Source organism: Ischnura elegans, chromosome 6, assembly GCF_921293095.1.
Source record: "Ischnura elegans chromosome 6, ioIscEleg1.1, whole genome shotgun sequence".
Classification (NCBI taxonomy): domain Eukaryota; kingdom Metazoa; phylum Arthropoda; class Insecta; order Odonata; family Coenagrionidae; genus Ischnura; species Ischnura elegans.
Genome location: NC_060251.1, coordinates 74,923,874 through 74,940,556, shown reverse-complemented (window position 1 = coordinate 74,940,556; position 16,683 = coordinate 74,923,874). Strand labels below are relative to the sequence as shown.

At 36.9% G+C, this 16,683-nt stretch overlaps 1 protein-coding gene across 4 annotated transcripts; it reads left to right on the top strand.

The window, feature by feature from the left end:
• The first annotated feature begins 457 nt into the window (after window positions 1-457).
• On the top strand, window positions 458-15,810 carry LOC124161016 (ectonucleotide pyrophosphatase/phosphodiesterase family member 5-like). Of its 4 annotated transcripts, none has more exons than XM_046537153.1 (7): window positions 458-960; window positions 1,045-1,302; window positions 1,385-1,604; window positions 3,457-3,663; window positions 4,237-4,503; window positions 7,912-7,993; window positions 15,206-15,810. In XM_046537153.1, exons 1-7 carry the CDS (start codon window positions 607-609, stop codon window positions 15,294-15,296), a joined length of 1,479 nt encoding a protein of 492 aa, XP_046393109.1. In that variant the 5' UTR covers window positions 458-606; the 3' UTR covers window positions 15,297-15,810. The 4 variants fall into 4 exon arrangements, with proteins under 4 accessions (XP_046393109.1, XP_046393110.1, XP_046393111.1 ...); XM_046537154.1 differs by lacking the exon at window positions 15,206-15,810 and adding an exon at window positions 11,886-12,230 and having other exon boundaries at window positions 7,906-7,993; XM_046537152.1 differs by having other exon boundaries at window positions 459-960; window positions 7,906-7,993.
• Window positions 15,811-16,683: the final 873 nt, after the last annotated feature.

Sequence of the window (16,683 nt, the reverse complement as noted above, 5' to 3'; positions counted from 1 at the left end):
CTCAAACTTAACTAATGAGCGCTATTAAAGATTCGTAACCTTCAGAAATTAAATTATTTCGCAGGTGGCTTCCAATCGACGGCAGAAATTAATTCCCGGAAAAAACGAACTTAAATCCAAATGAAATAATATCACATATTAGCATCAAATTTTCTCTATATGATTCTTACATGAAAATTCACCGTAATATTTGCCATTATGGGAATTATCCTGTCTAGGCTACTTAATCATGCATCTTATTTATTCTAATGTTGTCCGAGCTTAATTTACCAGATAAAACTAGAAATATCAGTCAATTCTAACCGTTTTCAATTACCATGGTATAGAATTTCCTCTTTCCCCGTAGTCCGCTTTAACACATATCAAATATTTGAAATAGTTTCAAATGAACACATCTTCTCCCTCTTTCAATATCGCTTTTCATCTGTTGCCCCAGCCCGTCTGACCAATCACCACTCCCAATTTTGTGCCGCCATACTTGTTGCCGATCCCGTCATCAAAATTTCACGTCTCTGTTTTTGTCTACGGCGGGTTGCGTAAACTTTGTTATTAATGCTTGCGGCAGTTAAGTGATTCGTAGGTAGAATATCAAAGTCATTCTTCGAAATGACTTCGTTTTATGGTGTGTTGTTTTGTGTTTGCATGGTTTATTCCTTGCCTGTGGAAGTCAATAATCGAGATCCCATCGTATTAATTGTATCATTCGATGGCTTCAGGCCTGACTATGTTAAGGACATGGACCTTCCAAAGATAAAATCATTAATTAGTCAAGGTTCTTCTGCAGAACATATGATAAATGTTTTTGAGACCCTAACATTTCCCAATCACCAATCGATTGCAACGGGTCTGTATCCAGAATCTCATGGAGTCATTGCCAACTCCCTTTATGATCCAAAGCTGGGGAAGATATTGAACTACAGTGCCGAGCTTTACGAATATGAAGGCGTCATCCCAATTTGGGTAAATAAATTCATTTTTTTGTCAATTATTTTGGCATTAATGATGTTACCAACTTAGAAAATAATTTTTCCATGTACGTTATAGACTCTTAACGAGATGTCAGGAAGACATTCGGGATCCATGATGTGGCCAGGGAGTGAATTCCCATATGGGAAAGACTTGAAAAAGAATGGAATTCTTCCCACATTTTATTTAGCGTGGAATGAAGCAGTGGACTGGCATTACAGGGTTGATACGGCCATGGATTGGATGACGCACAATGTTACTCCTACGAATTTGGTGATGCTATATTTCGAAGAACCAGATACCACTGCCCATGTTCATGGGCCTGAATCAAGTCAAGTAAATTGCTAACCTAATGAAGCTTAATTGCTCTTATGGTATGCTATGTTTTAGATTAAACAGATTTTGTTGTTTCTTGCAGGCCAAAGAGCAAGTCAAAAGGGTGGATGACACATTAGCATATATATGTGACAAAATAGTGTCCAAAAACCTGTCGGATATCGTTAACATGATCGTAGTCAGTGACCATGGTCTCCTGACGGTCACACCTTCAAGAATTATTGATCTGTCGACTACTGTGAACACATCTCTCTACACGGTGCCAAATTATTCTCCTACTCTTCATATACATCCATTGGAAGGTTTGATTTGATTCTTGTAATTCGAGTTATAAGATAGTTATTATTATTTCGTTAATACTTAGTTTGATTATTGTGGCTGGCATTACTTTTGTTGTGTATTCCTTCTTTGTAGTGGTAATTCATTTCCTTACAAATAGGTGTGTATTACTGATACTAAAACAGTATCATTAATGCAAATTTTCTGCATAATTTAAAGTCATCATCTTCCCTGTTTGGAAACTGATACTTAATCATTTTCTTATGAGTGGGAAAACCTTTCCCTCATATTTTATCAATGCCTTGAGCCTGAATATTCTTTTTTTGTCCTTTTGAAGAATAGTTCAGTGATGTATTTTCAGGCAATTATTTTCTCAGCCAACCTATCATGATGGGGCTGCAAAAGAGGACAAGCCATATCAAGAATCAAGGCTAAGGATGGAAGGATGCCAACAGAGCAAGACAAGGTTCAGAGTAGATGGAAGAAATATATGGAGGATCTGTATGACAATAGGAATAGATGGGAAAGATTGAATTTGAGGGGGCTCTTAGGCCAGGGATCTTTGACATGGAAATCGAAAGAACGTAGCCTTCATGACATGTAGGCTAGGAAAGTAGTGGTCATGGACAATTTATCCTGTGAGTTTCTAAATAATCTAGGTAGAGATGGTAAGAGAAGGTTTTTTTAAACTAGTGCACAGGATCCATGTGGAGGAATGTTAGTTAGAGGATTTAGTGAAGAAGGTTCTAATTTCGCCACCAAAATAGAATAAAGCTGTAGAATGTGGAGATTATAGGACTATCAGCCTAACATCCCACACAGTGAAAGTGGTACTGAGTACATTAGCAGACAAATGGAGGTAAGGGCAAACAGTTGGGCTAAGATCAGTTTGGTTTCAGAAAAGGATAGTCATCTCATGACATAATACCAGTAATGAGGTCCCTGGTGAAAAGGAACCTAGAATACAGCCAGGACGTGTAGTCTGTTTCAAGGAATTTGATAAAGTTGTGTGGGTGAAGTTAATGGATATTCTCCAGGAAATAGGTGTAGATTGGGGGAATAGGCAACTCATCTGCTATATGCATGTCCCCCAGACTGTGTAAGTGAGGGTAGCGGATGGAGAGTCTGGGTAGACAAGCATTTGCCGAAGGCTGTTCACTATTGCTGTTGCTTGCATATGCTGAGGAGATGAAAAGAGTGGATTGGGATGAGTTGGAGCAGGAAAGTGAGGGGAATAATGTTAAAATCAGTGAGGTTCACCAATGATCAGGCGTTGATGAGCAATGGATGTGGCAGTGAGGAAATCAAAAGAGAATTGCATTAGCAAAGGAGAAGTTCATTAGCAGGTAGGAGGTTTTGAGAGGATTGTTATGTACATATTAGTTTAAAGAAAAGGGTTTTCAAGAGTCTAATGTGTGAGTGTAGCACTTTACAGTGAGGAAACATGAACGATTAGGAAGGAGGACAAAAGAACGTTGTGTCACAAACATTGAATTAAATATAAATGTTTGTGTCCTTATATTTTGTTTTTACATCGTGTATGAGACCATGGGCATCAGCAGCTATTATTTATTTTGGTGAGCATATGCTTGAGGATCTGGGGGTAATCAAATATGGGGTTGGAGGTGTACTTCTGTCCTCCCCAGCGATAATGCCCTTGTATGAGACAATATTACTTAGATACTATCATTGCTATTGATAACAACACTGTTCATAAATTCTCTTGCAGATTTCACATTCAACTTTCTCTTCATTTTTATTCTGATTTGTAATATAATAATGACCCCTTATATTAGCTTCAAAAAGCTTGTTGCAGTAACTAATATTTCATACAATAATTTTTCATTTTTTTCAATCTCCATATGTCAAATTTAGGGTACGAAGATGTAGTTTTTCAGCAGCTAAGTTCCAGAGCTGCATCTGAAGCTTTTACTGTTTACCGTAAGGATGATATGCCTGAGAGGTGGCACACAAAATATTCTAGAAGAGCACCACCTATAATTGCTGTCGCTGATGGTGGATATGTCTTTCAAGACTTCTATTATAAGATGGATTATTACAGGAAAAAATTCAATATTACACGTAAGTAATATGTATGATGTATTTGAATCTTTACTAGGTGAAAAAACTACTGTGTAGAATAGCATATTTTTAACTTTAAATAATTTCTTCATTTCACCGATGTACATATTTGAATCTTTACTAGGTGAAAAAACTACTGTGTAGAATAGCATATTTTTAACTTTAAATAATTTCTTTATTTCACCACACATATTTTTTCAAAATGTCTTATCAATCACACGCAGGGTTTTTACTTCACTTTTGATTCGAATTTTATGCATTATGCATGACCAGAATTTCAAACTTTTAAATGAATGAGTCATGTTTTTGTATACTTAAGTATTTTCTCACTTGTTGAGCATCTATCTGTATTAATCTCATTTATTTTCTAACGGATGTCTAGCTGTTTCTTTAAGATATTCAAGTATTGGCTGATAAATATACTCAGCAAATAAAGTTACTAATTTTACTATACACTAGCTAAATCAATATCATACTTCTTTCATGCCTCTCTTACTATATAGCTACTCGGATTGCTTATTTATATATGCTCATGCTAGATGATCATTGGAAATAATTTATGATATTTTTCAGCTTCCAGGAATCAGACATACGGAGTACATGGCTATGACAATAGCCTTGAAAGTATGCATTCATTTTTCTTTGCTTGGGGACCTCTCTTCAAGAAGGGATATGTTATACCTCCTTTTGAATCAGTAGACTTGTTTCCCCTTGTTTCTAAAATTTTGGGTCTTCCATCTCAACCTGTAAATGGTTCCTCAGAAACTCTTGACAAAATACTAGTCTCTTCGAATCCTGATCTATTAGCAATGGATTTTGAGGCAACCTACATTGTGATAGGTGAGTAAAAAAATAATTTTTACTTATAATAATAATTATTAAAAATCAGTATGGATGATTTTGTATGAGTTATGATACATTCTTTCATGTTTTTTGTGTATTTACTCTTTATTGATTATCACCTATAGTGGTGAGGAAGAGAAAAATTAATTACATATATACTCATAAATAGAGTTTTTTTGTGAAGAATTATTTCATTATTTTCTGGTAAAAAATCATCCATTTTCAACTCTTGTCTTCTTCTAGTTCTAGTATATGACAATTATTTTAAGTGACTTCTGAACACAAAAAATGTGTACGCATGGTTCTCATTGATAAGGATAGATGTCATGTCCTTTATGTACTGAAGGAACTTCCTCACCTACTCTAAAAAGTTTTAACTTGTTGAATTTATCAAAAGTTTTAACTTGTTGAGCTCAAGGCAAACAACAGCAACAATAGAGATGTTTTTACAAAGCAGGTATAACAACTTATTGTTATGTTTAAAAATACGTATGTGAGATGCAAAAAGTTCAAATTAAAAATTTTTAAATTTCAATCTCAGAAAATATCCATACTGATTTTTAAAGTAGAACCAGCAAATTAACCAAGGAAACATTTCATTTTTCTGGTAATTCTCTAGAGTTACTTTTTTTTAAGTTGAAAGCAACAATGTTAGAATGAGTAATGTCCAGAAAATAATAAATTTGTTAAAACTTGATATTTATCTCTAACTACAGACATGAGTTCGTGACCTCTTCATCCTCTGAAAAGCCCTGTCCACCTAAGAACTCCTTGTAGTTTGTAAAAACTTGGTTATTGGAAGGTAGTTTACTTGGAGATTAGGGTAGTAGAGTTATACAGGACACTCCTGATTATCCGGGCTAATGATGAGAGGCGGCGGGAATAATCAGAAAACATGGATAAACCAAACTTTACTTTGATTTCCTACTGCTACAAGTAATACCTGGTTTCCGAAAACCACGGACCCATGGCTGCGAGGTCACAGAGTCAGAAAAGTGGTTTGCACAAATGCTTCGCGACCTCTGCGCGTCGTCGGAAACTACACTGACAGACACCATACAGAGTAGTCACGTCTCGCACAAGTTGCCCGGGATACCACTGCTGCGGGAGGCGGATCCGGAATTACTGAGCCCTATCTCGCACCGCGATGCTTGGAAAAGACGAGGACAGAACTTCCATGAAGGCGACGGGTGCGCAATAGGGTGGTTTCCTATTATTTTTTTATTGCCTAAATCGAAAGATTATTACTCCTGGAGTATGTATTTCACGCTTTTAGATTTTTAAATGACGATATCTATTTTTCGCTATTAAACGAAAAGTGAAAAATTTCAAGCGCGCGAAAACGCGACGCGTAAGTAGGAATGGTGGGAAAAAGTCCGTGCGATGCATTTCTGGTTCCCCCTCCAGCCTTGTGAGGTGACCTTGATCGAGGCTCTGAGCGCTGATAGGACGCAGGATGCTAGCGGGTAGCTGAGTACCTTGCTGGCTGGTAGCGCTTGGCTTAAAAATGGTTTATTAATACCTTATCAAACGAAGAAAACTTTCCGACCTTAGGCAGTTTTAATAGGTGATTATTAAGACATGTTTCCCTGAGCTCTTTGCCTCATGCATGCATTGGTAACCTCAGAGGATGTATAACTCCTATCCTCTCGTGTAGAAACTAGGTCCCTGTGACGTCACGTGGAGTGGAATCGCATGGGCGCCAATCTGGCCTTTTTCAAATGAGGATAAAATTTGACCATTGCCATTCGTCTAAACCGGTATTTCAAAAACCAAATAATTTGTGTATTATGAATACACTAATGGTGGGTAACGAATCGCAATCAATGCCTTTCGTTTTCTGTGATGAAGGAAACTACCCTTTTACACCATCGTGCAGTAGCGGTTATAGGAAACCAGGACGTAAGGCAGGAGAAAATTGTCTAAATAGGAGAGTGCCTGGCTATGACTCGTGCTATCTCTACCTCCACTTCCCCCACTGCTTTCACTTGTACTCTTCCCTTCCTCTCCAGTTTGGCCTTGACTGGTAACGGCGTAAACATGCCCGAGTGTGACAAAATCTCCGGTTCCCTTGGACCATCTTCAACCGCATGCGAGGCCACAGCAGTAATTGCGCATTTGATTTGCGATATGAAATATACAATTAAAGATCATAGTTAACATTTCTCTGAATTTATGAATGATTAACCATTGAAGAACCTTCTCAAATTAATCGAGAGTTTTTTCCCACCAATGATTGGCGTCTAAAATGCTAGAGCAGACGTCCAAGTAAACTTGAAACATTCCCTGTCAGCAAGTAGATAAAATAATTCCACTTTAAGGAGGGGATTCTCGTGGAAATAATTAGCTCGGGTTAGCATTGTGTTTAAAACATGCAAATTCATATCTTGGTGCTTTTGCGTCTGATTTTATTTTTTATAAAGATCGCAGAAAACTTCGAAGGACCATTAACTCACGCATGGATAATCCGCAACCCGGATAAACCGCAGCCAGATAAACGGGAGTCTGCTTTAATTTCCCCAGATCGATTCTTGACGTGTTCACTTTGTGAAAATTCATCTATAATTATAAAATACGTACAGCTTTAGTAATTTTCCGCTCTTTTTTATTGGCAGAGACAGCTCTTGATGTGTAAGTGTTGAAACTGGTTGACCGAATAAAATAGTGTGGTAAATTACTGCAGCTCATTTTTTTCTTATTGTTACAATTTCCTATCGGTACGAAACCAACAGGTCCTCGGTGAGGTGGGCTGTAAGGCATCCGTTTCTGTCATGAAAAAGTGAAACTACATGAGTCAATATTGAAGTCATCCCTCCTCTTTTATTTCGATTTTTTTTTTATTTTCTTTAGGGTCTCACAGTATGCAGCAGCTATGATGGTGGTCCTTATTCACATGAAATCATCCTACAGGACCCCTTTCCATTCACGATTGGTGAATGCCATGATTTTTTTCCTCAGAAAACTTAATTTTGAATTTTTAGACTGATGGAGAATAGGTATGAGGCTACTTTTCTTAACCATGGCCGTTTCTTTGGCCTGCCTTAATTGACCTAATCCCCTCAGTAACATTCTGGCAGTTAATTACGCCCCTGATGCTCAGATTTTCTCTTCCTGGTATAGGATATTGGCTGCAGATTTGTAGTGCGTATTTACGGAACTAGGCTGTGTGTAGCAAAATTAGGGCACTCTGCTTTACATGTTTGGCTAATGTAATCCCATTGCGTGACTGATTCAGGTGTTTTATGACTTTTTTACCATCTGGAACTCCTGTATTTGGGTGGCACCTTAAAAAATGAAAATCCCCATGCCTTAAACATCCTTAATATCCTCAATTTCTGGTTTACTCTCATACACATATATATTTACATGCATATTTTGAGAATGGACAATTTTCTGCAGGAGCAGTCATTGTTTTGGTGATTATTGGAGTTTTAATAATGACAGTGGTCATTGTATCAAAACGAAGGAAAAACAATGGATATGACTGGTAAGTAAAGTGAACTCTCTTCATATATGTAGCATGTGCTTATGTGGATAAATTTCAACTCTTAAATGTTAAGTGTTGTTGAAGGGTATGTTCCTTGTTTTAACCATACTACATTTTCCTGTGAGGAATTAAAGGTGTCAGATCTGCTTTCAGTTTCTCTGTTGAATATATGTACATAGTATGTTAGGCTTTCAAACATTTACTCTTCTTCTTCCTCATCTGAAAAAATGTATTCCATGCTGCTATGACTTATCTCTGCATGTGTAAATTTGATTTGCTAAAACTTGACAGTGAATTTAGGGACATAGGTTTGCGAGAATGTGAATTTTGGTTGTTTTTCTGTTTTGACTGCACATAAGATATTGGTGATGAAAGTTTACATTTTTTTAAACCTATGTATTTGAATATATATGTTGTTAATTAGCATTTAAATTATTTAGAAAGATGATATGAAAAGTCCTGCTGACTTAAGTTATCATGGTACGTATTTTAACGGAAGTTTTTCTAAGTAGGTATCGCTGGAGATTAGAAGGAACAGTTATCTATAAAAAGAAAAATTAATCTTCAGTCATGCAACTTGTTTGTAGTGATTTACTTTGCCCAAGTGTGGATTACATTGAGTACCACTCATCAATTTCCAAATGACTTTTAATAATCCTGTATTCCACTCATACTCTATTTAGCATGATTTCATTGCCTAGTGAAATTAGTAACGGTGACCAAAGTGAACATTTTCCTCCCATTTTTGGGTCCTGACTACACAATTTTTGTCTTTATTAGTGGATATTAAGTAATAAAATAATCTTTTACTTTTCAGTCAGTCTTAGGTATGATATATAAATGAATCAGTAGAAGTGCCTGAGATGGAGAAGACAAAAACCACTATCAAGCTGGTGCATGCTGCTCCAGCATTATAGATAATCAGTTCCTATGAGTGTGACACATTTTTTGTTTATTTATCATTTTCCTACATCATATCAATCAAAATAATTATGTGATTGTGGCTAGATAGGTGAGAATAGACGAAACTAAGTTAATGGTTTTAATTTCATACAATTAAAATAATCCCAGTCGGTTCCTTTCTTTTCAGCCTCATCAATTTCCCATTTACACAATAAGGTTCCAAGAGGTACACAAAACTTTGATTCATGTAACATGCGTGGCTCATTCGTGAATGTGTATTACAGAGTTTAATGTATGAGTGGTTTGCTCTGGCAAATTCACAGATTTATTCCCCTGTACCAATTTTTGGACTTTTAGCCTACAAACTGTTGCCTCTTTTAGTTAACCAGTGTGTTGTAGTTAATGTGGATAAACTCAAGATATCACTATTAACTGGCATTTCTTTTTTCCTTTCCTTTTGTTTCTATTAAATTTCCCACCCTGTTCTTGTAGCTGCTTGAAAATGTATTTGTATTTTTAATTTAATAGAAAACTATGTGTGTATATTGTTTTTTTGTGTAACAGCCATTTTAACTGAGGCGCACTTCATGGCTAGGAAGTGTTCAAGTAATTCTTTATGATTTCTCTATGGAATGCATATTTCAATTGCATGGGTCTCTGATCAGATTGTTTTATGTTTAATTTCAGGAATTGGACTCCTTAGTGTGTGAATATTCTTGGATATTCTTATTACAGCTGATATTGAATTTTTGTCTCACTCCAAATCCTTGAGCGGGTGGTAACAGGCTGGTGCATGTTTAATTTCTTTTTTTCCTTTGCATGCCTTTTTCCATGTGCCTTTCCTCTCTGCATTCTACAGGGTGTCCCATTTATCTTGAGCACCCGAAATAACTTTTTGTCCAGATGAAAATTCAAAAATGTGTCAAGCAAATGTTCATAAGCCGTCAGGGGGACATTAATCAGCATGATTGTCTTCCTTGTAGCTTTGTTATTTACAAAGATATGATAGCAGTATGTCTTTTTTAAAGGGCTCCCTATATTTTTTATTCTGTAATTCATTTCCTCTCCTAAAGACTTATTCAAAAATGTAGCACAGTGGACCATTAACGTAAACACAACGTTTTGAAAACTTAAGAAACTTGTCCACTTCCTGTGGACGAGTATTATGACTGGTATGCATTTTACTATGTTTTCATTTGTTCACCGTCAACGTCAGCAAGTGTAGTAGTTCCAATACCCATGTATCTGCACTAAGCGCTAGAGAGTCAGTCATTTTTTGTAACACTGAGTTTATGTTAATGGTCCACTGTGTTACATTTTTGAAAAAGTCTTTAGGAGAGGTAATAAATTGCCGAATAAAAAATACAGAGTGCCATTTAAAAAAGACATATTGCTGCTCATATCTTTGCAAATAACAAAGCTAGAAGGAAGGCAATCATGCTGATTGATGTCCCCCTGACGGCTAATGGACATTTGCTTGACACGATTTTGAATTTACATCTGGACAAAAAGTTATTTCGGGTGGTCAAGATAAATGGGGCACCCTGTATATGGGGGAATTATCGCCTAGTAGCTGCAGATTTTTCCTTTGTTATGATGCGGTTCTGTACAGTAAAACCTTGTTATTTTACATCCATTAGTTAGATAATATTCTGTGCTAAATAGCCTTCAGCCAAGGGCATGCAGAAATTACTCTTAACCCTTTCATTGCTGTGAACGTACCTGGTACGTACGCACGGCAGGCTTCTGTGAAAATACTTTTTCATCCTCCCTGCCATGCGCTCAGTACTTTGAAGAGCCCGTGATCGGGGACCCTTTCCTCGACGAGCTCACCCTTGCTGGCCCCTGTTTTCAACCCTCCGAGCGGGGGGCCTCCCTCTTCATTCAAACATGAGCGCTCTGACTGTATTTTGAAAATCTATCAATCAGTTCGATCATCAAAAAATGATTGTTTGCATCGCACTCCTGCCAATCAAGTACATCTTTGAACCATGTTTCTGTGATGAGAAATAACGATTTTGTTAACTTTGCTAAAATGGCCATTTTCCGGTGGTCGGCAGCCACGTTTTTAGTAAAGTTAATAAAATCGTTATTTTTCATCGCAGAAACACGGTTCAAAGATGTACTTGATTGCTTGATTGGCAGGAGTGTGATGCAAACAATCATTTTTTGATGATCGAACTGATTGATAGATTTTCAAAATGCAGTCAGTGCGCTCATGTTTGAATGAAGAGGGAGGCCCCCCGCTTGGAGGGTTGAAAACTTGCATTTGGCAAAAAAAAAAATTGCATAATTGGCATGAGTGCGATGCAAACAATCATTTTTTGATGATCGGATTGATTGGTTAATTTTCAAATTGAAGTCAGAGCGGTCACTTTTCGGGAGGGAGGCCCCACGCTTGGAGGGTCCAAGATACGGGCCAGTGAGGGTGAGCTCATCGAGGAAAGGGTTCTGGATTAGCGAACCTATGGAGGGTGTACCACACCTATCCTGGAAGTACCTGCTCCATGTCCCTACGAAATGCATTTTAACATTTTCACCGCATGTCAGAAGGTTTTCGGATATTGAACAGCAATGAAAGGGTTAATTTATCATTTATATATACTGTTTACATATTATGAAAGATAAAATGGACTTTCAGGTCACTTAATCTTCCTATATATGTATAAAGAATTCGGAAGAAAGATCCTAATACTAACACTATTGGGTTATTCTTTACCACTTGTCTCATGATTTCTTAACTTTTACCGTGTATATCTGAATATAGTCCCCCCTTTTTTTCCAAAAATGCCTATGGTAAAAGTAAAGGGGGGGACTATATTCAAATGCATTTTTTTAACTTTTCCCGAAACTTAAGCCTCAAAATTAGGAGGGGACTATATTCGGAGAAATATGGTATTTATTGTGATGTAACATGGTTTCACTGTAATTGATAATAGTTTAGTATCACATTTCAGGAAATTCACTCACTTTTTCTCTCCTCTTATAGTGCTACCACTGAAGGTCAACAGGGATTGTAAAGCATTTTTGCATTCCTTTAGGCATTTTTGAAGAAACCTGGGAGTTAGCTGTTTCAAGGATGTGCTTATGTGTTTTTGGATGTTTTTTTGGGTTCTGCTGTGTTTTGAGATTTTCAGCACCAGCTTTTGCTGTCATTGCACATGTCATCTTAAAAAGAATGACTTTCTAGTGGATTGGCAATAATTCAGAGTATCTCCTCCCTATCTTCCTGTGGTGTGTTTGTCTACCCTTAGAGTGAATGTTATCCCACCTTGTCTTTTGCGAGTGAATTCATTTTATCTTCTGTGATTCCACTTCGTCCTTCAAAGAGATTTAAAAATTTCTCGGCAATGGTAGCATTAGACTTCAGCTTAGGCTGTTTTGTACACGAAGTGAAATGATGGAAGTCTAATTGCAATCACCTGAAATTAAGCAAGTTAGGGAAATACTTACCTTGAGAGCAAATGGACATCATAGAGGAAAGGGAATCAGGTTAGTTTGGTGTGTCGGCTTCCTGTCCTGTGGGACTACGTTCAAATGCTGGTGGTGGTGGAGATTTTTCAGAGATAGCCCGATCCCTGTTTGGGTACTTTGTGGAGAGCATTCTTTTGGAAAGGATGTTAACCTGGGTCCAGTTAGTACCTTCCATTCATAGCAGGGTAGTGCTGATGCCAGGATTCTGTCCACCCTACCTTCCCTTGTGGTGCAAATGACCTTATCTGTTAGTTGCCTCCTCCAGGGGCGCAGCTAGGAATTAAGGCTAGGGAGAGTTTTAGGGTAACTAATACTTATGGGTGTGGGGGTATTGTATACCCACCAGGGTAAGCAGGAGTTACAGGGGCCCTGTTTCAGAAATTTTTTTAAATTTAGGTTTAAAATGGTGAGTTTTACGGCTTTTTAAGGGATATTTGATAAATCCTAACACTATTCTGTAATTAATACTGATCAAAATAAGTGAAATGGATTAAACTCAAAAATTTCTCTGAGCTCTGGGGGAGGTTTTATCCCCCAAAACCCCCCCTCGCTGTGCCACTGGCCTCCTCCAAATACCTACTTATAAGAAGAAGGAAGAGAGGGGAGACGTTAAATCCTCACCTAATCACTGAGATAGTTATCCTTATGATGATGCTGTCTGCAATGGCAGTGAAAGCTTTAGCGAAAAATCTCATGATGCAGCAGAGCCCCAAAGATATTCTAAGTCATAGATTGCTGTAAAAGCATACTTTTGAGATGTACTATAAGATTTGGTGTTTTACATGCATACAATTTGTGTGTAGTCATGATGAGTCTTCCATTGGTTTATCCCTTGTTACCTATGCCAGTTGAAACATACATGCAAAATTTCTACCACCTAATGTGAAGTTTTCACTGGCAGTAAAGAAGTTTATCGAGTGGAAGTTACTTGAATGCCTAATACCTCAAATGAAATTTATATATATATGCCTGGATGTTTGCTTTAAAAAACATTTCCTCTTGCTTGTCTTATTTGTATCAACTCTGCTTCATCATTTATTTACATTTGCTCAAAATATTTTATTTCAAGATTGTGGATTAAATAATAATGCAACCAATGCTATGGAACTTTTTTCATTTATTCTTCACCCTGTCTTGCTTGATTTAGAATTTCATTAGAGAAAGCACCCTTAGTGATAAATTTCTGAGAATTGATTGTCTTAGGATTGAAACTTACATGCTTGGACTTGAATCCCACGGAATCGTCTGTGACTGTTCCTATAAGCTCGTCAAAGCCCTCTGAGCTGCCTTGTTTGATTGGATAATTACAATATTATAACCTCTTTTATTTGTCTATTCTCAAGATACTTGTTTAGCCTACTTTATTTTATTTAATCGTCAATTCAGGTAGATTTTTTATTTCTATTTGGTGGATATACTACAAAATTATCTATTTTTATTTGTATTCCATTTCTTTTATGACAAAAATGAATTTTGTCCTGTTGTCCCATGCAAGTATTTTAGAATGCTTAGGTAGCTATGATAAAAAGCATATTATAAAAGCTATGGCTAACTCCTTGTTAGCTGTTGAAAGATGGATTTTTCAAGAGGGAAAAAAATAAGTCAGATGATAGGAGTTTCTGGAATGGACTTATTCCCAGTGGCGCCGACTCCATGGGGCCTGAGGGGGCCCGAGCCCTCTCAAAAATTGGTTATGGGTGTGACGAAAAAATGTGTCAGGCTTGTCGATTTTCCCCAGAGTGTTCAGATATCAAGATTTGTGTTATCAGGGTTCTAATGCTAATCATATGACTCTTCTAAAATGCTTAAAAAACTAAAAACTCACAACTTACAAAATTTCCTGAGGCAGATCCCCGGTTTGGGCCCCTCCAATATTTTTTGTAAGTCGGCCTGCTTATACCTTGTGTATGTGAATTAATTACCAAAATTGATGTGTACAAAATGTAGGAACTGAAGCCTGATTAATGAATTTATGGGATAATGAGTTAAAGTTAGGGGTTTATTTTCATTATGACGGATCAGTGAGATAATTCCATCCATTTGAAGGTGACAGCAAAGGAGGGAACTCCTCGCAAAACAAATGTCAAGTTCACCAGTATGCTAGTTACCCATTTATTTTTAATAATTCAAGGCAAATTCAAGCCGTTATAATGGAGTAGGTGACCCACTCTTCATGAAGAAATTTTGAAAGCATGGAGAAATTGAGGGACAAATTATATCTACTTGTAGATATTTTTTCACTCGGCTGTAAAAATCTAAGACCAAAGCACTGCACTGGAACAATATTTCAAGAATATATATGAGCATGCATTTCATTCCAAGTGAGAATCTGTATGTCCCTGGCAGATGCCAGGGGTCTTGCAAGTGTGTTATTTATTTTTATAATTTCTTATTATTTTTATAAATCAGCTATGTAGTGTCCTTCATTGGGCAGTGATCATGGAACTCTCTCATAAAATCCCTCAAAAGTCAGGGTTCTCATAAGTGTCACTTTTAAGCATGTTTATACTTTTTATAATTAGGGACAATAGCATTGGGGGTTCCATTCTAGATGACCAGGGGCCTAAATATGTGCCTGTCCCCCCTCCCCCCTTACTGCACCTGTCTCCAAAACAAGTCTTTGCTATTAAACCTCTATAGCTACCATGAGAAAGGGACTGAATACATTTATATTGCCACTACTTGAGTTTAATTGGTGCACAGTGAACTATCCTCTAGTTTAAGAGAGGGGTTTTGCAAATTTGCAATAGAATTTTTGAATGACCACCCCATTAAATGGAAAGAATACTCCTTTTGACTTATGAGAAGAATGAGCCTGGTGACTTCTATTTTCAGGCAGATGGAACAAAACCAATGTCAGTCAATCCTGAAGGATATGGGAGTGGAAGAACAGCGTTTACTATCTGATTCCGATGAAGACCAATGAAATAAAATACAGCTATGAGTACATTTTAACATGACTTATGGTATCAATTGCGAGCTTTATGAAATGATTAATGCATGTTGTGACGAGCTGCATAGGTACCATTCAAGAAAAATTGCTGTGATATAACTATAATCTTTAAGTGTTTATTGCTAGTCAATGTGCTCGTAGTAATTGGGTTGTGATTTTTTCTATTGTTTTAATACTTATTCGAAAGCGCGCTGGTGATTCTTCTGCTGTACATATTCAGGTACACAGCACAAGGAGAAACATTTGACAATCATTTGTAAAGCCATTGTTTGTATTTCTGGAAGATGTCTTAGTTTTTAAACATTGTTTTTGTTACAAATGCAACGTGACCTGTCGATTCAGGCGAGGAGTGTCCTGCTTTTGTAAATGTAATTTTTCTTTTGGGTACTTCTTGAGTACTGAAGAATATTGTATACATCACTGGTTGAATACAAAACATGTCCACAGAATTGATGTGACTGAAACAAATAAACTCTTTAATAAAATACCCAGTTTACTACATTATTTCAGGAATACAGAGCACAATTCCATTCTAAGAGGGGAACATGTAAAAAGCTTTTCTTTGACCATTATCAGGCTGCTAAAAGATCTAGATTTTGAAATTATCGGACGTTTCTGAGTACCTGACAAAATTTTTATTCCTCATCAGCTTCTCCATTACAAATAGATGTAATAATAATGATAGTAGTTTTCAATGTACAACATACATAGCACAAGCTCATATTGTTAACTCTAGACCATTGGACTTTAAACATAACTTCATTATATTACAACTTGATAAAACAGTCAAACCTCTTTGAACTCTCTTCATCAAACACAGAGTGATACTATAAAACTGCATTCCAGACTACTTCAAGGTTATTTCCTGAAAAAAGTTTGAGGTTGAAGATATGAATACAATTAGACTTAAATCTGATATATGGAAATAGCAAATTTTCCCTTGTTATGAACAAAAATCACCAGAACCTGTTTTGATAGTTCAATCTGCCATTCCCAAGTGGAAATACATATTTCCTTCATTTGTAGTTCTTAAATCAATACATCTTACTCCCTTTTCCTTGCTTTTTTGCTTCCCCTATACCATTTCTTACAGACTACAACCTCGAGGCAGTGAAAAGTCAGTTGAGAAAGGCATTCCAGTTATCCCTAGAGATGCACTGGTAAGAGTAACTCTCAGTTAAATGTTTATCCTCTGAGAAAAAATGTGCTTACTCACCAATCAAAAAAATACCGGAAGAAACACTACTTCTACTCTGGCAGGATTACTCCGAGGAGACTAACCTCGGAATGTATCAAGGAAAGGATGTTAACACGTTGCGTGCCGGGATATTTTAATTCCTAGGAACGCCGATTTGGAAAT

Bases quoted from the DNA above. Each gene is read 5' to 3' on its own strand.
- LOC124161016 (XM_046537152.1), top strand. From the start codon at position 607: ATGACTTCGTTTTATGGTGTGTTGTTTTGTGTTTGCATGGTTTATTCC. The intron at 961-1,044 runs GTAAATAAATTC...TGTACGTTATAG, and splicing joins AAGGCGTCATCCCAATTTGG to ACTCTTAACGAGATGTCAGG. The intron at 4,504-7,905 runs GTGAGTAAAAAA...AATTTTCTGCAG, and splicing joins GGCAACCTACATTGTGATAG to GAGCAGTCATTGTTTTGGTG.